Genomic DNA, 22,880 nt, shown 5'->3' with positions numbered 1-22,880 from the left:
AGGAATAGAATCACAGAAATGGACATCATTTGGAGGGTTTTCAGTGGGGAGACAGAGGGGAAGAATAGTGGGGGAAGGTACAAGGAATAAGAAGCATAATTAGTAGGCATAAAATAGATGGGTAGAGGTAAAAAATGGTATAGGAAACAGAGAAGTCAAAGAAGTTATATGTATGACCCATGGACATGGAGTAAGCAGGGTGGTGGGGGAGGGTGCTGGAGGGTTGGACATTACAGGGCGGAAGGGTGATAAAAGGGAAACATTGGGAAAACTGTAATAGTATAATCAATAAAATATACTTTTAAAAAAGAGAGAGAGAGGAAAGAGCAAGAGAGGAACACTTATATGAGAGAGAAACATCAATTGGTGGCCTTCTGTATCTACCCCTACTGTGGATAGACTGGGGATTGAACCTGACACCTAGCTATGTGCCTTGACCAGGGGTCAAACCTACAACCTTTCAGTTTATGGGATAATGCTCCAACCGAGCCCTACCAGCCAGGGATGAGCATATATGTATATATTTTAAATATTTTTGTAGTTTTAAATGTTTTTCATTTGTTTTAAAATATTTGTTTTTAAAAATTGATGCACAAGATGTCCTTTAAGTGGGTTGTTTTCCTTAGTATTTCTATCATTTTCCATTTGTCTAGTAGATGTAAAGTTTGTTTAGGAATATTTATCACTAAAAGGCTTCTCAAAAACTTTGGCATTTGGTTATCAAGTAATTATGATAATAGTAACATGAGTCTTTTTCCTAAATTGTATCTTTTTAAAAAAATGAATAAAGCAGGTATATATAGAAAGATAACTTTGTCCTGCCTCAAAATTTAAAATAGTTGTACCCAATTTAAATGAAATTGATTTTCTATTATACTCTCTTCCTTAGCATTCTTGTCCATATTTTAAAAAGATTTTATTTATTTTTAGAGAGGAGAAGGGAAAGAGAAGGTGAGGAAGAAAAACATTGATGTGAGAAAGAAACATTGATCAGTTGCCTCTCATACGCACCCAGACCAGGGACTGAGCCTGCAACCCAAGCATGTGCCCTGACTGGGAATTGAACCAGTGACCCTTTACTTTACGGAACAACACCCAAGCAACCGAGCCACACCAGACAGGTCTTTCCTGTCATTCTCAAAACTCTCCCCAACACTCCAAAGACAGAAAGTTTAATTATTTTTCAGTGGGTGGACATTTTTTAGATGTGTGTTTGTATATGTATAAATATGCTTATTTATATATTTTTAAATGCTAGGAGAATTATCTTGCAAAACATGCTATGTGGTGGATATTAACCAACCATGAAATAAAAGTACACAACTGCACCAAAGGTGGAAAACAATATATTAATTTATTTCCAAGGAAATGACATGGAACATTATTGAAATCAAACACAGATTCAGTAGTTTTGGGGCATCTCCATGGGGAGGAGAAACCCACTAGCCCAACACTACCCTCTTCCAATGTTAAAGTATTAAAGACACAGGAGAGATGGCCAGCAACGAACATGTAAATGTCTATTCCAAAAGATTTCTCATTGTACGTGAGAAAGATCCAGTGTAAAACATTTCTTCTTTTCAGGTGGTGTCATTTGAATAAGTTGAAAAATGACTCTGTCATTAGTTCTTGCTGTGTTCCCTCCCCTCAGCCCTTCACCTCCCAATATAGTTTCATCTTTTTAAGCAGCAGGAGCAAAGATAGCTTTATTTCAAAGTCATTCCCTTTAAATATGATTAACTTTCAACAGGTACAATTACAGAATAAAGGAAAAAAATTGCATTAATTAAATGCATCATTAGTTGTAGTAAATGTTTTTCATCAAAATAAATTATTGAGGAACTCAATAGATCAGTGGAATACAAACACAGACTTCACATTGTTCTGAGGTGACAGAACCTTTTCTCAATTTTAACACAGATCATTCTTAAAACCTACCTTCTCTGGTACAGTAAATATGGCTACATTTCACCTTCTCTAATATTCCACCTCGGGAACTGAACTAAGACCAGTAGGAGAATCCCAACTGTCAGATAGGAGCTTGTTCCTTAGTGCTTAGCAACAACCTCTGTAAGCCGCACTTACCTCATCTGCAACCCGGGGATAATAATGAGGACCTCACAGGAGGGTTGTGAGGTTTGAATGGTGAGCTAGCAGAATGTCTTGAACACAACGGGCTTTTTAGCTTCTGTCTCTTCCTTCCCTCCTTTCAAATAATCTCTGATTTAAACCTCAATTTGTAATTACTGATATCACAATCTACAATCCTACATATGAATGTATTAAAATACAACCATTATTTAAGGTTCTCTACAGCAGTCTTTCCAATGCTAACACTATTACCAAGACTTTTAGAGTGAAAAAGCTTCTGTCTTAATTTTCCTGCTTTGTCTCAGCATGTGTCTAGTGTATAATAGACACTCAAGAAATATTTCTTGACTGCATGCTGAATGAATTGGATGAGTGAATGGACAAGGGATAAATGAGACAGATGCTCACTCACAAATGAAAGCTCTTAAACATCTAGGCATTCTTATCAGCACCAGGCATTGTAAAGCCACTCAGAAAATGGTATGGATAGAATTTGGTCTCCATTTTGCAAGTAAGATAACTTTAGTGGGGGTGGAGGGGGTGGTGACGAAGAGGAAAGTGATTCATTTTGAGGTATGAGACTTGAGACTAGACCCATGCAATACCACCTCTCTTCTAGGAGTATTTTCATTCTGTGTGATCTTTTCGGTGTTCTCAGTGACAATGATGGAAGAGGGATCAGGGCACATTCTGACATGATTGAGAAATGTTCTGTTCCCCTAAGTCCTTTTACTGAAGCAGCTGGCAGTGACTGCTGTCTTCAAACATATCCTGTCTCCTAATGACTGCATATTCTCTACAGACAAGAACTTCAGACAAGTAAACTGAAAATGCTAGTTTTAAAAGTCAGGAACAGGATCTAGTTCTCGGTTCTAGGAGCTCAAGTTTTAGAGAAGGTAGGTGAGTTACCCTGAAAGCTGCTTGTATGTCTATGTGCAGCTGAGCAGAGTGGTGTCCATTTATATGTGACTATAGCTCTGTTATAAAAGATTGCCTCTTCAAAGAAACCCAGTTCTCATTTTCCTAACTTATATTACCTACAATCCTCCTTTTGATTTGAACATTTATATATGATGACTATCTGATGCGAAGATATGACGGCACTTACATTGATCCTTGATCGGAACAACAAATGGACATAGAGGTGAGAACAGCCAGAGTGGCCAAAGTGCCAGGATCACTCCATGCAGCCTTCCCGTTAATGTATTTCACAGTGTCCAGTGCATAATGTAACATATAAGAGGGTAGTCAGGTCCTGAAGCCACGACCTCAGTCCTTAAAATGTTAACCAAGATAAAGTCTTCTCTCAAAGGCTCTTCTTCCCAATTGTGATTTCCCTTCAATCATGAACTGCAGTAGATCAAAAATACCAGCTGGGTTGTATTGCAGTTTCGCTTTGATTTAGGGTTCTTTCTCGAAGTCTCAATTCTAGGCATTCTACAGTAAGGGGGTATGTAGTGAGCTCAAACTTGTTAGCGAAAAGGCTTGGCGAATTAATCAGCCACTTTAAATCTCCATTTCCATAGATACAAATGCCATGGACATAGTGGCCTGCAAAGGAGAGAACAAGAAACAGTCAAAACATGTTTGCTTTCAAAAGTCAGGGGCAGTGAACTCGCACAGTGGAAGAGTTAGTGCCTGACTACTGAGTACCTAAAACTGGGCCAAGTGCTGTGAGATTCTAATGAAACATGATTGTGGCAGCCCAGCCTACAAAGAAGTTCAATTCTTTATAGGAAAACAAAGGGTACAAATACATATTTGAAGAAAATGAGAGTTAAACAACAGAAAGCAGTAACATAGTAGGCATCGTGAGGCAATTCATGTATTATCAAATTAAGACTTAGGGATGAGAAGTTCCGGAAGTGTACAGATGTCTTTATGGGCTGCACTGGTCAGGCTGCTTCCTGGAGCTCTGGCCTCGTCTCTCTAAGTGCCTAGATGAGTAATAAACCCAACCAACACAACACGTCAGGACCGCACTCCTTAATCCTCTCCAAGTCTTCCCCACCGAGACACGCAGCAATTCTACTGTTTGGTGCTTTGAGCACTTCTCCCCTCTCTCACCCCACATGCAACCTGTCAGCAATTCTGTCAGCTCAACTTTCAAATTACTAATAGAATTCGACTACTTTTCTACTACTCCCATCCTATTCTAAGCCATCTCCACCTTCCTGTCTTGAGTTGTTGCAATAATAACTGGTTTCCACTGCCTCCACTTCTGCCAGTTCGTATATTCTCAGCATATCAGCCATGTCTCCTCTGCTTCAGTGGCTTCTCATCTCATGTGGCATAAAAGCCAAAATCCTAGCAGTGGCATTTAAGACTTCTCAGAGTCTAGCCCCTGGTAACCTGTACTTACCTCCACCACTTCTTCAATCACTTATAACCCTTAATAACCACTGCTCACCCCTTATGGACACAGTGGCCTCCTTACTGGTCCTAAGCACACCAGGCATGTTCTACTTGAGAATCCCTGTTAACTCTTCCTCCCCTGTACTGCCCCCATTCCCCAGACATCCTCAAGGTTCCCTCTCACACCACCCCAGATCTCTGCTTCCAGGCCATCTTCTCAATGAAGGTGTCTTTGATTTCCTTTCCTCCTTCCCTGACTAATTTTTACTTTCTCACTTTATGTATAATCAGTGCCATGAAGAAAAACACTGCTTTGTTTATTTTCTTCCTTAACAGAGAACTGTTAAGATTGTCTTTCTCCCCAGATGAGAATATGAGCGCCAGAAGAGCTGGAATTTCAGGTTGTTCACTTCTATGTCCCCTGCATCTGGAATAGGGCCTGATAAATATTAGGTGTTAAATTCATAATTTTTTAATAAAAGGATGGAGAAAGACGAGTGGAGAATTAGTGGATGGGTAGAAGTAGCAAGCATCAGGTGGTTTAAGTTGGAGAAAAATGCCTCTGAAAAAGTTGTCAAGGCAGGAATTTTCTGCTAGAATAGGGAGTTTTATTGGGGAATGGGTTAGAAACAAGAATGGTAGGAAGCTGGAATTTTTTTCAGAGGTTTCTTGGCATATAGTAGAACTACTATGGATGACTGACATAAAACAGACCAAAGGCTTGGGCCTTTTTTTATCCCATAATTATGAAGAGTCAAAAGATTTTTGAATCGAAGAACCAAATGATGAAATTCATTTTAGTAAGATTAATTTTGCAGACCTTTGCAGGGTACATTAGAAATCGATCAAGAGGCTACAAACTTAATGGAAACCAGAAAGGTCATTCAAAGTTGACGGTTGCTGTGAGTGGGAAAGAAAGGATATTAGAGACAGAACACAGAAGGACTGACAGGTCTTGATGATTAATTCAGCGTGGCAGGGAAGAAGTACAATAGAGAGTGAAGTCACTGGGGAAAGGAGCCAGAGTGGTGAGAAGTTAAAGAATAACTGGGTAAGAAGTTTAAGAATAATTTGGTGGTGAGAGGAACTGAATGCATAGGTAGCATATCCATGCTTAAAAAAATGCAAGTAAACAGGAGAGAACACTTCAGTTTGTATCAAGCAGAGGGTACACAGACAACTCGGTCTTCAGGATAAAGGTGATACTGCAGAGTACATACTTCCAGAGAGAAGGAAAAGAATCAGCAGGGCGGAAGACACTGAGAATGCAAGAGAGCAAGGGGGCAATTTAAGGGGACCCACACATAACTGAGACCATAGATGGTGACCTCGTTTGTGACAATGGGTAACTTTTCCTCTTGAACCAGTAGAGAACAATGAGAGAATGTATTCAGAATACTCTAAGATGGAGTAAAAGGATGATATGAAAAAGTAATTGATAAGGAGAATTTGATGAAATGTCTTAAAAGTTCTTCCTAGAGCTGAAATGTTCATTTTTTGACAGTGGAAAGGCCATTTTAGCATAAGGTTGAGAGCCTAAAGATGAGCGGGAAAGCTAAAATAGTGTATTTGGGAAGGGCACCAGGAAAATGACAAGGTAAATAAAAGAATAAGTAGGCTGCCAGGAGCACCTGGCTGGTTAGATGGCAGGTCCCTGAACCATTCTCCAGCAATGTTCTGTTTAGGGAAACACAAGTGGCAAAAAGTGGGTGATGGCAATGACTAAGGGCAGGAATCAGCCTTGTAGGGGCAAATGGCAAGGGAACCTAAAATGTTAGTGAAAACAGCATGGGATGGCTGACAGAGCACTCAAACTGGACAAGGAGTCCTTGGAAGGAAACTAGTAACAGGAAGAAGCTGGAAAAGTTGAACCTCTGGAAATCCTAATTTTAAAAAAGCAAATACATTTAAAACAACAACAAAAACAACATATTTTACACGGGGATATAGCAATGAACACTTTGGTCAAAAATGCTAGTCCTCTTGGAGCTTCTATTCCGTTCTTGGGAAAAAGTATCAGACACGTATCAGACCATATCAGACACGTTTTTCATCTTTTCAATTTTTAGTTGGTTTCCCACTTTCCTCCATTTCAGGACCTCCCAATCCATGTTAATGACCTAGATTTTTGTTCCTGCTCATATAATCCTCTAATTAGTTTTAATACATAACATGTTGCTAGATTACTTAGAAAAAGGCTGCCATATGTATTTGGCCAGAAAGGAAGAAAGACGAAAAGAAAGAAAGAAGAGAGACAGAGGAAAGAGAAGAGCGATGCAGCAGATAGTGTCAGGCTCTGTGAGCTTGTCGTGTGGACACGTGGGAAACCTTTGCTCACCATCAGGACATCTGACCTGCCCTGTGTGGCCACCGACACAGTGAGGAGGGCATGTTTGTATAGAGACTCCATTACCCTGATGCGTGGCTCTCCTTAGGGCAAAAGGGAGGGTATCTTTCTGGGGAGAAGGGTAGTGTGGATGGTGGAAAAGATATCTGAAGTCTCCACACAAACATCAAGTCATGGGAAGACAGACCCTGTGGCCCAGCTCTGTGAGCATTGTGCCATAATTCACTCTTTCTGAGCAGGGCATCGGGATACTTGGGTGTGACACAGTCGCAGCAGTATCTTAGACTTGTTCCCTTCCTTTACTTATTTTTTACCAGGTGGGTGGAACTGGCAGCGGCCGGGGCAGAGACACAAGGGAGAGAGGCCACCACAGGAGTGTCTGCTTTGAGCCACACTCGGGCACACGGCAGTCTTGGTGATTTGGGGTCTGGTTCTAAATCCAGTAATATATTAGCAGCACTGAGCACCACCCTCAGAGAAACTGATTTATTACTGTTTTTGGATTTAAGTTGCTGATTTACAAAAAAAAAAGAAAAAAAGTAAATGCATATGGTGTATAAGTTGGTGAAGGAAATCAGTAGGGTAACAAGGAGATTGCAATCAGAGATAAGAGCTCTAAGTTCAAGACCATAGAGCTAAAATGGTGCTCTGTGACTCTAAGTGCTAAGAGGGCTTATAAAGTATGTGTGCACATGGGTTTGGAACAAATCCTATCACTCACTGCCAAGGGGGAAAGGTCCAGACTGTATTACTGACTTGCTGATTTGGCATGCAATAGTCTACTTCCTTTGGGTTATGCTCTTTTCTTTTTCCTCTATGGAGGTTTGGGGGACAAATAATTTTTATGCTCTGAACCTGATAAGACTTTCAGGTGTTCATCGGCATAACAGTACCAAGAGAAGATAAATGAGACATTTGTCTGAGAGGGGCTTAGGCTACCCAAGATTTGTACCTAATGTAGGTTCCTGGCCAGGGGCTACGCTCATGGCCCCATCTGCCACGAGATCAGGAAAGGTTCCTACAAAAATGCAAACATGACTAGCCTATACCCTCTCTACTGGGATAGGAGCTGGGTAAGGTGATGACAAGGAGAGTGAGGTAGGGCTCAACTTGGGCGGGGGCATGGCTGCTGTGCAGTGGGAATGGGAGCTTCTGTGGTGGGGGAGGGCTAGAGCTGCAAAGGAATGTGACATGGGTCCCTGTTGTGGATGTGGAAGTCCTCCAGTGTTGCAGCTGGAGAGAAGGTGGAAAAGCAGATCAGAGGATGACCGCAGTGGTCCCAGAGGGAGGATGACATGGGTTATAGAAGGATGTGGAGAAGACAACATATCCCAAATATTGGGACTCTGACTGATGGCGATGGTCCATTTTCTAAGAGCAAAGTCATCTCCTCCTCATTCTCCTCCTTCCAGTAGACAGGCAAGCCATGATGAGAATGAAGGCAGGTGGCAAGAACTGCCCCCTGGAGAAAATGTAGGATAGTTAAGGTAAAGATATGAATGTGCTAAAGAATGGATTGAAATTTCTGTACAGTGATGTGAGGACATTGCCATCCACAATGGGAGGGGACTCATAAAAATGAGGTTGAGTAATGGAGAGGCGCAGAAAAGCAGCAATCTACAATTAGGTGTAGATAAGATGGACCAGTCAGTGAAGCCATGGACTGAATAGGAGGGTGGGGGAAGAAAAGCCTTGTTTTTGCAGGGGAAAAATGTCAAACTGCCATATTCTCTCATCCATTCATTCACTTAATCACTCACTCACTGAATACATATTAATTGTGCGCTATTGTGGACTGAATTGTGTCCCCTCCACAAATTCATATGTTTAAGTCCTAACCCCCAATACCTCAGACTGTGACTATATTGAAACAAGTAATTAAGTTAAAATGAGGTCATATGAGTAAGCCCTAGTCCAGTATGACTGGTGTCCTTACTAGAAGAGATTGGGACACAGACACACACAGAGGGATGACCGCATGAAGACACAGGGAGAAGATGGCCATCTATCAGCCAAGGAGAAAGGCCTCCAAAGAAATCAAACCTGATGACACCTTGCTCTTGGATTTCTAGCTTCCAGGAGAGTGAGGAAATAAATTTCCTTTGTGTAAGCCAGCCGGTCTGTGGTTATGTATAAAATGAATTGGCGTTGTTAGCCCTAGCAAACAAATACACAAGCCTACCATGTACCAGGCAATGGTTTGAATGAAATGCATACAGGACTGATATAAACCCTTCTTCATAAGACTCTATAGAAATGAAACTACTTAAGATTTCAAGTTCTTATCCTTTGGAAGAGAAATCTCTCATTGGTGTCACCTGCCATCAGGCTGAAGCTGCAGCAAACACCTCCCAACCGGAAGCCTGCCTATGGAGGGAGCAGAGGCTGACGTGATACGTGAGTATTCAGCCTGCTCTGTGATGATGGCATGCCATCACTACGCACCCTGACCACTTTCCTCTCCTGACCGCTGCACTCTCAAAAAGAACAAAAAGAGAAATAAACAATAATAACACAGCAGAAACTAGCAAGAAGAAAGTACCATCATAATTTGAACCTACCTGGACAAGGTCTGTGAAATGCTTAAATTTACTTTTCAAGGACTGTGTCTTAAACCCTCTAGCTACCCTTCTTATAATCCACAGACAGGTTTAAAGATACCATCAGTTTTCTCAGTGAGAACCCTGTATTCCACAACTGCCTTCATGCCAACACCAACAAGCAGTATGGCCTCAAAGTGTGAAATGAATGCCTCACCATGGCAACCTCCGTGTTTATCTTCCATGTCAATCCACTTGACGGCTCTGAGGTTACCAGTCCATGATGCATTTGGCATGGAGCCAGGGACACCTGCAATGTTGATAAAAAAGAAGAGCATAAACAAGAACCAAGAGAGAAAGGTATCAATTTCATCAGTTAACCCCACAAGTCATTTTCTTTCAGTGTTATTTTTCACAACAGATTTCTCATCATTGTTGCAAGGCCCCAAAGGCTTCTGACATGAATGAGCCTGGCCTTGCCACCAGTAAAAATAATCTGATTTTTCATACTATGTGACCAAGCCTGAAAAGTAGAACTTAGGGAATATCGTAGTGTAAAATCAAAATGTAGAAGAGAAAGTTTTGGTGTCTCAATGGCCTTTAACTAAACCTACTTTAAATGCTAATGTTAATTTTTTTTTAGGACTTTCTAGATTGCTTTATCTTAAAGTGAAAGCCCAGGAAGCAGGCTACTCTAGGTTCTTAGTGCTGATAAGAGAGCAATTCTGTGGTCACTCTTATATGAAGTTGAAATATTAGGCATACAAAAGAAAGACATCTTGTTCACTACGTTTAGAACTCATAAACAAATCTTTTAACACACTATAGTTTCTTTTTAAGTACTTCTTGAGCATTTGTTAATGACAAGCACTGTGCTGAGAACTGGGGACAGAAAGAAACCAGACATGATTCCTGATCACCCAATAAAGATGATGAATTGTCTATCCCAAACAATGGGTTTTGAGCTTTGAGTTTTTCCTATAAGATTGGTGTACACGGATCCACCCATCTTCTCTATTTCTTTCAGTTGGTCTTTGACCGAATGCTGTCGCTGGCCTGTTTTGAAACATGAAGAATTACCCTTACAAAGGGGAAGGGAGTTTTAGGTTGTCATCTTGCTAAGTGAAGGTTTCTCTAACTCGGCATTATTGATTGACACTTCGGGCTTGATAGGTCTTGTCCTGTACATTGCATCATGTTTAGCAGCACTCCTGGCCCCCACCCAATAGAGGCCAGTAATACATACCCTCTAATTGTGATAATCAAAAATGTTCAGACATTGCCCGATATCCCCTGGGGGAGCAAAATTGCCCTGTTTTAGAAACACTGTGCTAAACTACCTCAAATAACCCACTTTATCTCATTAAATTTTGGATAGTTCCCAGAAATCAAAGGGTCCATTTAATCACACAGGGTAGTTATACCCCAAGATTTTTGTTACCGGAAAAGGAGTATATGGGAATCAATGCAAATGCACCTAGAGGAGGCATATTTTACTTCAAAAGAGCCACAGCAATTTTCACCAGTGACAAATTTGATCTGAACATAATTTTGATGAAATGGCACTACACAAGTGATATCTATATTCAAATTGCAACAGTCCTTTCTTTTTAGACCTTAAATATTGATAAGACATACTGCAGTAGGAGGAGTAATGGCTCCCCTTCCCAAACATACTCATACACTTACAGAAATCTGTATCCTCACCTCTGGAACTTGAGAATATATTGTGTTTTAAGTGGCAATGGGGAATTAAGGTTGCTACTCAGCTAACCTTAAACTGGGAAATAGGGAGAGTATCCTGATTTATCCAGGTGGGTGCAACGTAATCACAGGGTCTTTAACAATAAAAGAGGCAGGCAGGAGAATTGACTGCACTGGTGTGATATGAGGACTCAACTCGTCTTTGCCATTTAAAAATGAAGGAAGGGGCTAAGGAATGCAGGGGGTTTCTAGAAGGTGGAAAAAGTGAGGAAACAGATCCTGCCCAGACCCCACAGAAAGAAATAGCCCCATCAACACCTTGATCTTAGCCTGGTGAGACCCATCTCGGACCTGTGCCCTACCGAACTGTATACATTTATGTTCATTAAACCGATAAATTTGTGGGAAATTGTTGCGGTGGCAAATAGAAAACTAAATACATGCTAATGAGAAAAAGTGACCCAAGACGATGTATATTTTTTAACAAGGAAAAAAATCAGGCACAACTAATATTTTTTAAAGAAGTTTAATTGGATAGGCATATAAAAGTGTTTCCTCTTTAAGAATATAAACAAAAACATGTGTATTTTCAGAAGCAAAAAAGGCTCTGTTCTTTTGTCCTGATGCCACATGATAATTATATAATGATATAAATGCAGAATTGAATGGAAGTTTCCCAACTAAAATTAAATTCTGCACAACACCCCTGTAAAATAGCATGAGTCTTTACCCCTAAGGACTTTGTACAAGTCAATATTGTTTTCTGGCACCAAACGTGGAAACTTTGCTCATACATGTTGAATATTTGGGAAAAAAATGCTATTTATTAAGCAATATTTCTTCCCACTGTTTTGATTTACATTCAGTACTTGAAAAATTCATTTAAGTGCTTGCCTATCCCCAAAGTAGCTTCCTTGTTTTGTTCTCAGCATACATTTAAAAAAAATTTGGACTAAAGCTTGCATTGGTTAAGTTGGGGTGGGGAGAGGGCAGTCTGGAAAACAAAGAGGTAATTTAGTATATTTACTCATGCCAGCAAGATTGGATTAATATTTCAATTAAATAACTACAGCAGAAAAATGTGAATAAAACAGTACCATGACAAAAAGTCCCTTACAGTCTTTTCAATGATTATATGTTTAAAAGAACAAGATATTTTTCTTCATCTGTCATTCTCATTGACATTGAGAATGTCACAAGCTGACTTTTACTCAGAATCACATTCCATTATTCTGGGGATAAGATAGTAACATTCATAATTAATGACTGGTGTCTTTAAAATAAACACATAACATCTATTAACCTCCTGCTAATAAAATTTCAAACTTCAAGATGGAGGTATAGGTAGACATACTGTGCCTCCTTGCACAACCAACAGAAAGACAACAAAGATTTAAAAACAAAAAACAACCATAACTGACAGAAAATCGAACTGTATGGAAGTCTGAAAACCAAGGAGTTAAACAAGAAACATTCATCCAGACTGGTAGGAGGGGCAGAGACGGGCAGCTGGGTGGAGAGAACTCAAGGCAAGGCAGTGGAGGTGGCAGATTGTGGAGTGGGGCAGGCCAGGCTGCAGCTAGCAGACCCCACAAGGTGGTGGCTGGCAGACCCTGGGGTGCCACATTCGCGCATAGATAAACTGAGAGGAACAGCAGGGGAGCGAAGCAGACCGCACAACCCAGGGGTCCAGCGCAGGGAAATAAAGCCTCAAACCTGTGATTGAAAACACCCGTGGGGGTTGAGGCGGCAGCAGGAGAAACTCCCAGATTCACAGGAAGGTTCATTGGAGAGACCCACAGGGGCCTAGAGTATGCACAAGCCCACCCACTCGGGAAGCAGCTCCAGAAGGGCCCAATTTGATTGTGGGTAGCAGAGGGAGTGACTAAAATCCAGCAGAAAGTGGAGCAGACGCCATTGCTCCCTCTCCGTCCCTCTCCCATGTACAGCGTCACAGCACAGCAACCGGTGTTACCTGGCCTCGGTGAACACCTAAGGCTCCGCCCCTTTATGTAACAGGCACACCAAGACAAAAAAAAATGGCCCAAATGAAAGAACAGATCAAAGCTCCAGAAAAAATACAACTAAGCAACGAAGAGATAGCCAACCTATCAGATGCACAGTTCAAAACACTGGTAATCAGGAAGCTCACAGAATTGGTTGAATTTGGTCGCAAATTAGATAAAAAAATGAAGGCTATGCTAAGAGAAACAAAGGAAAATGTACAGGGAACCAACAGTGATGCGAAGGAAACTGGGACTCAAATCAATGGTGTGGACCAGAAGGAAGAAAGAAACATCCAACCAGAAAAGAATGAAGCAACAAGAATTCAAAAAAATGAGGAGAGGCTTAGGAACCTCCAGGACATCTTGAAACGTTCCAACATCCGAAATATAGGGGTGCCAGAAGGAGAAGAGGAAGAACAAAAAATTGAAAACTTATTTGAACAAACAATGAAGGAGAACTTCCCTCATCTGGCAAAGGAAATAGACTTCCAGGAAGTCCAGGAAGCACAGAGAGTCCCAAAGAAGTTGGACCCAAGGAGGAACACACCAAGGCACATCATAATTACATTATCTAAGATTAAACAGAAAGAGAGAACCTTAGAAGCAGCAAGAGAAAAGGAGACAGTTACCTACAAAGGACTTCCCATAAGACTGTCAGCTGATTTCTCCAAAGAGACCTTACAGGCAAGAAGGGACTGGCAAGAAGTATTCCAAGTCATGAAAGGGAAGGACCTACATCCAAGATTACTGTATCCAGCAAAGCTATCATTTAGAATGGAAGGGAAGATAAAGTGCTTCTCAGATAAGGTCAAGTTAAAGAAGTTCATCATCACCAAGCCCTTATTATATGAAATGTTAAAGGGAGTTACCTAAGAAAAAGAAGATAAAGAATATGAACAGTAAAAATGACAGCAAACTCACAGTTATTAACGACCACAACTAAAACAAAAACAAGAGCAAACTAGGCAAACAACTAGAACAGAAACAGAACCATAGAGATGGAGATCACATGGAGGGTTGTCAATAGGGGAATGGGAGGGGGAGAGGGGGGGAAAGGTACAGAGAATAAGTAGCATAGATGATAGGTGGAAAACAGACAGGGGATGGTAAGAATAGCGTAGGAAATGTAGAAGCCAAAGAACTTATATGTATGACCCATGGACATGAACTATAGGGGGGGAGTGTGGGAGGGAGGGGGTGGGCAGGATGGAGTGGAGTGAGGGGGTGGGAATGGGACAACTGTAATAGCATAATCAATAAATATATTTTAAAAAATATTATTCATGTTTGTGCATAAAAAATTACATTTTTCAAAGCCGAAGCAGGAAGGTCCAACACAGATAAAGTTGAGTTCCAGTTTGTCTCTTTTTGCAAATAATACTGAGATACAGAAATGTCTCCAGAAATGGGCATAAAGCCTTGCTTTTCCAGTGTGGTTCCTGGCCTGGACACATCATCTGGGAACCTGTTAGAAATGCAGAATCTTGGGCCCCATCCAGACCTCCTGCACCAGAATGAATACCTCCACAGGCTCCCCAGAGGATTCCTAGGCATTACCGAGTCTCAGACATTCTGGGAAATCATCAGTGCTGTGAAGAGGACACAGATCCTTTTCCTCCTCTCCTTGACATCCTTCTCTCAGCTTTCATCAAGTTTCTGGGTTAGACTCACTCTCTTATTCTCCATCAAATTCTACTGATATGAGGAAATCTGGTGCTATCTGCTTTTACATCCTTCGATTAATGTAACAAATTTGACCAACTGCAGGAATATATCAAGTATATGCATTTTAATGTACCTCTCAGATCAGTTCTTTGAAGACAATCGGTCCAGCTGTTATGGGGAGAAGCCCTGTTGGGCAGGTCAGTCCTCACAGTGCCCTTCATGTCACAGCGTTTGGCCCTCAGGAAACACTGATCTATGTTAAGGGAATGAATAAATGAGTGTGGTGCAACGGGTCATCCCATCAACTCAGTCTTTAGTGCTGATGGTGAGGACCACTCAGCTCCTGTGTGGATCAGACAGGCCTGGTTCCTGCCTCGGTTTCCCAATAGGCCACCACAATTTATGGTGAAATAATGTTCTACTTCTCAGTATCTAAATGTATTTCTCCTACCCTTTCATCAAGGGCCAACCTGTGTCAGCTTGCCCTCTGGCAATAGCCTAGGTGGCCATCAGTCATCTTATTCCCCACATCTGTCCTGCCTGGTACAATGAGCTCAGTGGGGAGAAGAACACTGCAGATTTCTAGTAACACTCAATTCAAATAATGTGTGGGCCTCACTTAGTTGTTATTTTGAAGAGATAATGACAAGCAAAAGATTGAATAGCCTAAATGTAGAGTGTACCCACTGTTCAGTAAGTAATTTAATTTGGCTTGAATGAAAAGATACATGGAGACCCAAAGCTACCTATCCCGCCACCTGTGCCAATGTCCAATTGTTCCTTCTATTCCATGCAAGCATCTACTAAGCCTAACTGTTTCCTGTTTTCCTTTGAGAGATTTGCCTTCAGCAAACCCCATGATGGGATAGACACTGGCCGTGGAATTGAGGAACTTAGTTCTCATCCCAGCTTTGTCATTAACCAGCTGTGTATCCTTGTACATCATTTAATGTCACTCAGGCTTACCTTTCAAATGAAGTACGTGGATTATATCTGTGGTTTTCCAACCTTTCAGACTGCAAACCACCATCACACACTCAAGTGCAAACAAAAGTTTTACAAAATAATTCTTAGGCTTATTACATGTAATGCACTTGCTTATTTTACATTATTTTCTGGTCTAGCCTCATGTTTAAAACTCTAGACAAAACTTACTAAAGTGATTTATGGATCCACTAATGGGGTGCAACTACTATTTTAAAAATACTGGACTAGATGACTGTATTATTGTTGTAGTTGTTATGATTATAATTACCGACTGTCAAGATTCTAAGAAGGTAGTTGTGAGGTGTATGCGTAATAGTCTATCCTTGATTCTCAGGTATCCTAGGAAAGATCTATTTTTTATTCTTTCTGGGATGTGGCAAAAAGAACACACCAACATTTTAAACTATAAAGTCCAATTCTCCTATTTCCTCTTCATAGGCTTATTTAAACAAAAGATTTGAGATAAAGTTTATAGAGTAACCAGAAATGTTTTTCTAGGGGCTCAGCCTTTGTTAGTCAAATAACTGCATTTGTTGAATAAATGAAGATGATTCTTTGAAACATAAGCTTTATTTATATTGACTTGACTTCTTGTTCTTACACAGTGTGGCCCTCATTTGGGGACACCTATATCTGGTAACAAATTCTAGCAACTGCTAATTATTTAGGCTCAGATATATACTTTTTGACTTATTAAATGAACACAGAATTTTGTTTTTAAATGTCAAAAGTCAATGCTGATGTCAGTTTATTAAAGAGATTTTCTCACAATTAAATGGTGGTGCTGTGGATTGGTACAACGTGGAGAATCAATTTGAAAACAAGGTAGGAAAACCCACCATAATTGCCAATTCCCTTTGACCTTTTAAACCAATAGTTTCGTAAAAGCTAAGGAAATAATTCCTTGTTTCTCCTTTTTATTGCGTTTACTGGGGTGACACTGGTTTACAAAGTTATACAGGCTGCATGTGTACAATTCTGTAACACGTCATCTGTGCACTGTTGGTGGGAATGCAGGTCGGTGCAGCCACTGTGGAAAGCACCATGGGATTACCTCAAAAAATAAAAAATGGAACTGCCTATGACCCAGTGATTCCACTTCTGGGAGTCCATCTGAAGAAACCCAAAACACTAAGTTGAAAGAATATGTGACACAGCCCAACCCCGACAGCTGTCATCCTGTGCTCTATCTATGAGTCTGTATTTATTTTGGTTGTTCAATTTATTCATTAGATTCCACACATGAGTGATATCACATGGTACTTGTCTTTCTCTGATTTCTACTGTATCCAATGGGTTTATATTTATTAATATTTTTACTAGCAGCCCAGACACCTCTACTCAAGAGTCTTTCCTGGACAGTCTTCTGGTGAACTGGGCAGTGCTTGCCCCAGAGCAGCTCACATTTCGTTACAATCCTGACCTTGATCCATTGGCCCTCTGCCTACGTTTCTTTTTGTCTTTTTATCGTCTTTAGCTCTCAAACACCCCTTACACTATGGCAAATTTTTCTGAGGTAGTGAAGGCCTTCAGTTTCACTGCTTCCGGACTTGTAACCTGACAACTTTCCCTTGTTTATTCCACTACACCATGACATTCTTCAAAGTCCTTCTCCTTCTTAATTAATCCAAATCTAGTTAATCCCTTCCAGCTATGACTACTGAAATTTTGTGCTCTACAGGAGCCCCCAACTGATTTCCAATCTACTGGCAGCTTTTCAAGTCTTCCCCGGCTTATTAAAAAACAAACAAACAATTGTTCTAGCATGTGAGAGAACCCCAAATTTGACCCATTCAGGGCTGCATCAAAGTTATGCTAACGAGGAAAGAAAAGAATAAAAAGTCAACCTTTAAGAACTATTTCCCTCCCTGGAAGTATGGCTTCCAGTGGCACAGTGCAAGTTTCTGAACTCTAGCACTCTGGGGATAAACTTGGATAAATAATTTGTCTTTCAGCATCTTCCCTCTGTACATTCTTTAGAAGACTTTGACCTGTGTGAGTATATGTTGTACTTTTTGTTTCTAATATCTCAAAACAAAATAAGTTTCCTTTCATCTGATTTGCTTGTCTTTAGTGTAAAATTATGCTAATTCGATGCAGAAAAGATATTAAGATGAAGAACTAGTTTATATTTATATGCATTATTCTGTTATTATTTCTCATCTTTCCTCCCACTAGTTCTGTTTAAGGGGTCCTCTCTTTGGCATCACACATCTCAGGCAGCCAAAAATGGTCACTAGTTTCCCTTTGTAACTTTCCTTAAGTTACCCTGTTTACCTAAGAGTGAAGTTCTGTGAGTAAAGTCTGAAGCAATTAGCAAATTCATTATGATCATGTTTTTTCATGAAAGTTTGAGATCCAGTAGCCTTTCAAAGGAAAGGAGTGAGCCTTTTATTTAAAGGTTAATGAAAGCACTTAGCAGCAAAAAAGCACATTATAGTGTCTGCCCAAACCATTCACTGAGAGTGGCAGAGGATCCTTTGGGGGACCTCTGTCGGGCAAGGCTGATTCCTGGGACAAATAGGAGGGAAGTCCTCTCAGGTCAGACTGTTCAGGTGTTTCAAGAATACCATAATGTCTAAACGAACATCAGAACTGTCTATGATATATAAACAGAGTCATCCTCAGGCATGTGGCCAAATAACTAGCAAATACACTGCAAATGTTGAAAAAAAAGGAAGGAGGGAAGGAAGGAAGGAAAGAAGGAATGAATTTCAAGTACTGTTTTCAAACTTAAGAATATATTGAAACTTCTTGAAAAGCTTGTTGAAATAAAAATTATTGGGTCCTATACCCAGAGGTGTTTTTTTTTCTTTTCTTTTTTAAATTGAGATACAATTGACATTTAATATTAGTTTCAAGTGCAGAACATGATTTGATGTCTGTATATATTGTGAAAGTATCACCACAGTGAGTCCAGTAAACATCCAACTGATTTTCTTTTGAGCTTCAACTGACTTCCAGTTGACTGACAGACAGCTCGGTTCTTCAGGCCTTTCCTGACTGCCAGCAGTGCTGGGTTCCTTTGCGGGCACTGCCTCGCTCAGGTGCTCCACATCTTTCACCAAGACGGTTTTAATCCGCCACAAAGCAGTCTCTCCTCTAGACTGCCCACTTCATTGGCAGTACCACCAGATGGTTCTTTCTATAATTGGTGTTAACCCTGTTGCTCTTCTATGTGGGGGATGTGGGATTACTTTGAACCATTCATCTAATGTCTGTTCCTTCAAGCCATTTTAAGATGTCCACCGGCCACTCGCCCTATGACATATGAAAGCAAACACACACTTGCATCATCCCAGACCTTTCCTGCTGGTGCCACTCCACCTCTTACTCGAATTCAGACTCCTTACCCCCATTTTCATTTTACATTGCTGCATTTGCAACCCTGGACCCAGCTTCACGTTTTTTGGTCCTTCCAAAAAAAGCTCAACTGGCATTTTGTTTTTCTTTTGCTTAAAATTGTCACTAATTGCCCTGGCTGGTGTGGCTCAGTGGATTGAGTGCCAGCCTGTGAACCGAAAAGTCACCAGTTCTATTTCCAGTCACGGTACATGTCTGGGTTGCAGGCCAGGTCCCCGGTTGGGTGCATGCAAGAGGCAACTGATCGATGAATCTCTTGCACATTGATAATTCTCTCCCTCTTTTTCTTCCTCCCTTCCCCTCTCTGTAAAAGTAAATGAGTAAGAGACATTAAAAAAAAAAAAAAGATTGTCACTAATGAAGCCCCAGCCATCTTCTCAGAACTGTAAGCCTGGCAGGGTCCATTGGTTTGCTGCTATAGATCACATTCCAACCAGGAGGATACCAAAATACTCACCAAGCACATAAGGACATGCTGCAATCTTGTTCCCAGACTACAAACAGGCCATAAACCACACCTGATGGGTGTGTTTGGTTTGACCACCAAAGAAGGGTGAGTGGAACACAGTAGTAAACACATTTCCCATGCAAGTCTAGATTGCTAGTGTCTGTTGACAACAACTCACTGGGGCTTAAGGGAGCCAGAGGCTCTGCTGCCGCCCTGTTGTCTGCCCAGCCCTGTTGACTTACAGATTGCAACACAGTTTCCAGGCCTCCTCTTTCATCACTGTCCACACACACCCACTGTCCGGTCAGCCTCTCGGGAATTTCTTGAATAGGTCTTCTTTTTGCACCTAGTTCCCCATACCTTCGCTTATACAAACATCTAATATAAGAAAACAAGCTCAAAATAAATCCTGGGGATGTAATGCACAGCATGGTGACCACAGTTAATAACAGTGTATCGTATATTTGGAAGTTACTAACAGTAAATCTTAAAAAGTTCTCATCACAAGGAAAATACATTGGTAACCATATGCGGTGATGGATGTTAACTAGACTTATTGTAGTGATCATTTTGCAATATATGCAAATACCCAATCATTATGTTGTATACTTTGAACTAGTATTATATATGACAATTATACTTCAATTAAGAAAAAGAAAATCAGCCTCACTCCACACCACACCTCCTTCCTTTTTCCCTTCACTTCCCCAGGACCCCACCCCCATGCTGGCCTGGGGTGCGCCTGAACACCAACCCAAGGTAGGAGGTGGCTACAGTCTCTAAGGCAAGCTCACCAATAAGGAGGGAGTGGGGAGCCCCTGGTGCCAGTGCCCCACAGAGGGGTGAGCCTGTGCCAGCCCCCACCCATTCACCACCCCCAGCCTCCTCCGGGTAGCGGGAGGTTTCCCAGGCCTGGTGCAGCTTGACAGTACTGCCCCGGGGCAGGCAGACCCCGGGGGCAAGGCTGCCAGGAAGGGGTTAGGGGATCCCGAGGGGCGGAGCAACCTTTTCCTTTCCCCTTCCAGGCCCCTACCTCTCACCCTCCACCCTGCCCCGCACTGTGGTGACCCCAGCCGCCCGCAGGAGCCCTCTGCAGTCAGACACTATCATCCTGCCATACTATGGAACCATGTTCATCAGGTGAAATTTTCCAGACCCTTAATCATGCTGAGCAAACACTTAAAAATAACAAGTAAGAAAAGGAAAACTACTTGAGACACAAACAGTTATGTGGTGCAATTCTAGTTGCTTGTGATGGCAGAATTTCAGCTCATAGATTGGTGCTCTCCTCTGTCTCAGATTATCTTGCTGCCATGTTTGCCAATGATGTGGTGGAAGCAACAGAAGAATAAAACCAGAAGGTGTAGAACCGAATTCGCTATGGTCCCTGATTCAGCATGCATATACGGGCCGCTCTGAATTCAAAGGAAATAATATTGAGTCCCTATTGTCTACAGTTTGCCTTCTTCAGCTTTCATAGGTTGCGGAAGCTTGCTGGAAGTGTTTAATGAAACAGCTTCACCCACCAGACTGTCTTGGAATCTGTTGTTTTGCTGATGCCCAAGGTTGTACAGGTTTGCATAAAGAGACTCACAATTACACTATGGAACATTTCATGGAGTAATTCAAAACCAGGAATTTATATTATTACTAGCCAGTGAAATTGCAAGGTTTGGTCAGTGATGACATGAACATTCCTAATGAGAAGTGAATGCACTTCTTACTTGAGTCCCTTATGATTTGGAACAAAGATGGGAAGATCTCAGTAAACTTTTGGCGTATAGGCTACCTCTTCTTATGCCACAGTTCCTGGTACACATGGAATATAATGCACTTTTTCAGGATGGTGTAGAATGTCAGAAACTCCTTGTGGAAGTAATGAAGTGTCATTTATTACGAGAGATGACCCATGTTACAAAGTCCTTGGACAAAACCTAGGAAGTCAACTGTTGGTACATTATCTGCCATTGGAGGAATGTATTCAACAAAAGGAGCAACAAACATTGAAAAATATAATTTCTACAAATATGTGGACTCCTGTGGCCACATGAAGGGGAGGGGCTGCAGTGCAGTGATGCAGTGTTAGTGTTCCACTGTGTGTGGTTGGAGGAAGAGATGGACTGAAGGTTTTGAACACTGTAGAATGCTACAAACCCAGAATAAAAACTTGGAGTGTGAAGCCCCCTGTGTCCACACATGGGCACGGCCTGGGTGTGGCAGTATTGGAAGATCCCGTGTATGCAGTTGGAAGGCATCATGGCTGGAGCTATCTAAATACAGTACAAAGATGCGAACTTCAGGCTCGCCAGTGGAATTTTGTTGCCACTGTGTCCATCCCCAGGAGCACAGAGGTGTGGGCCGTACTAAGAGGAAAGCTTCATGTAATTGGTGGTCATGACAGAAGTGCTTGTCTCAAGTGAGTAGAATGTTTTGGTCCTCATACTAATAAATGGATACTCTGTGCACAAATGTCAAAAAGAAGAGGTGGAGTAGGAGCAACTGCCTGGAACAGATTGCTGTGTGCTATGGAAGGACACCGTGCTCATGCACCCACCTTGACTTCCAGACTCTCAGACCATATGGAGAGATATGATCCCCAAACAGGTGTGCGGACTGCAGCGGTCCCTGTGAGCATCAGCAGAGCTGCAGTGGGGACCCGTTCTCTTGGAGATAAATCATATGCCATTGGAGGGTGTGATGGGCACACTCATCTCAACACAGTGGACTCAGGCTGCTCTGCTGTGCCTAGGAAGAGCTGGGGCTTGTGCTGTGACTAATTATAATTTAGTGCTTTAATTTCTAAATGAAGAAATTCTCTTCTTTTATGAATTTAGTACATTTATCCTACTACCAATGGGTACATTTTTAGTAAATTTGCAATGCCATATTTCTGGGCACAAAGTGCCTGCTCTTAAAGTGAAGGTTTTAAAACAAGGGAAGATGAAGGAGAATGAAAAATTTCATTTCTTAGTAAATCAAAACCACAGCTGGTACATTATGAACATATGTTCCTGATATAAAATATGAGGACAAATACATTGCTCCTAAACAGAGCTCAGTGTTAACTGGGAATTTCATTTCTTCATAATCAAGCACACTGCACTCACATTATCCACATTTCTTATATTATAATACAAATACACCATATAAAACTCATAACACTGTCCTTTGTAACTTTATCATAAATGAGTTGCAGTAATTTTATTCATTTGTTTGCTTGTTTGTTTAACCACAACTTTCTTAATGACATGCCAACGCCCATGCTATTTAGTTTTCGCAGGAATAGCTGCACTATATATGCCTTGGTTGTGGATTTTATTTCTAAAATTTGGTCAGTCCAGTGAATAAAGAAAAACATTAAAGAGTTAAAACAA

The 22,880-nt window shown here is 41.2% G+C and overlaps 1 protein-coding gene and 1 pseudogene across 5 annotated transcripts in view; one reads left to right on the top strand and one right to left on the bottom strand.

Moving 5' to 3' along the window:
- Positions 1-1,335: 1,335 nt before the first annotated feature.
- Positions 1,336-22,880, bottom strand: part of GCNT2 (glucosaminyl (N-acetyl) transferase 2 (I blood group)) — a 113,371-nt gene continuing 91,826 nt past the window's right edge. For 3 of the 5 annotated variants that reach the window (XM_024552307.4, XM_024552309.3, XM_024552308.4), the window contains exons 2-3: positions 9,551-9,643; positions 1,336-3,642 (exon numbers count right to left, since the gene is read on the bottom strand). In XM_024552307.4, the coding sequence (XP_024408075.2) occupies positions 3,452-3,642; positions 9,551-9,643 (284 nt within the window). In that variant the 3' untranslated portion in view covers positions 1,336-3,451. Of the gene's footprint in view, positions 3,643-9,550; positions 9,644-14,841; positions 14,962-22,880 lie in introns of all 5 variants that reach the window. The other 2 variants (XM_024552305.4, XM_053920392.2) reach the window with 1 other exon arrangement.
- On the top strand, positions 20,607-22,470 carry LOC112297545 (kelch-like protein 5 pseudogene; annotated as a pseudogene).

The sequence above is a fragment of the Desmodus rotundus genome, chromosome 3 (assembly GCF_022682495.2).
Source record: "Desmodus rotundus isolate HL8 chromosome 3, HLdesRot8A.1, whole genome shotgun sequence".
Taxonomy (NCBI): Eukaryota; Metazoa; Chordata; class Mammalia; order Chiroptera; family Phyllostomidae; genus Desmodus; species Desmodus rotundus.
The sequence above is the reverse complement of the archived record's forward strand: the minus strand, read 5'-3'. Positions and strand labels throughout refer to the sequence as shown.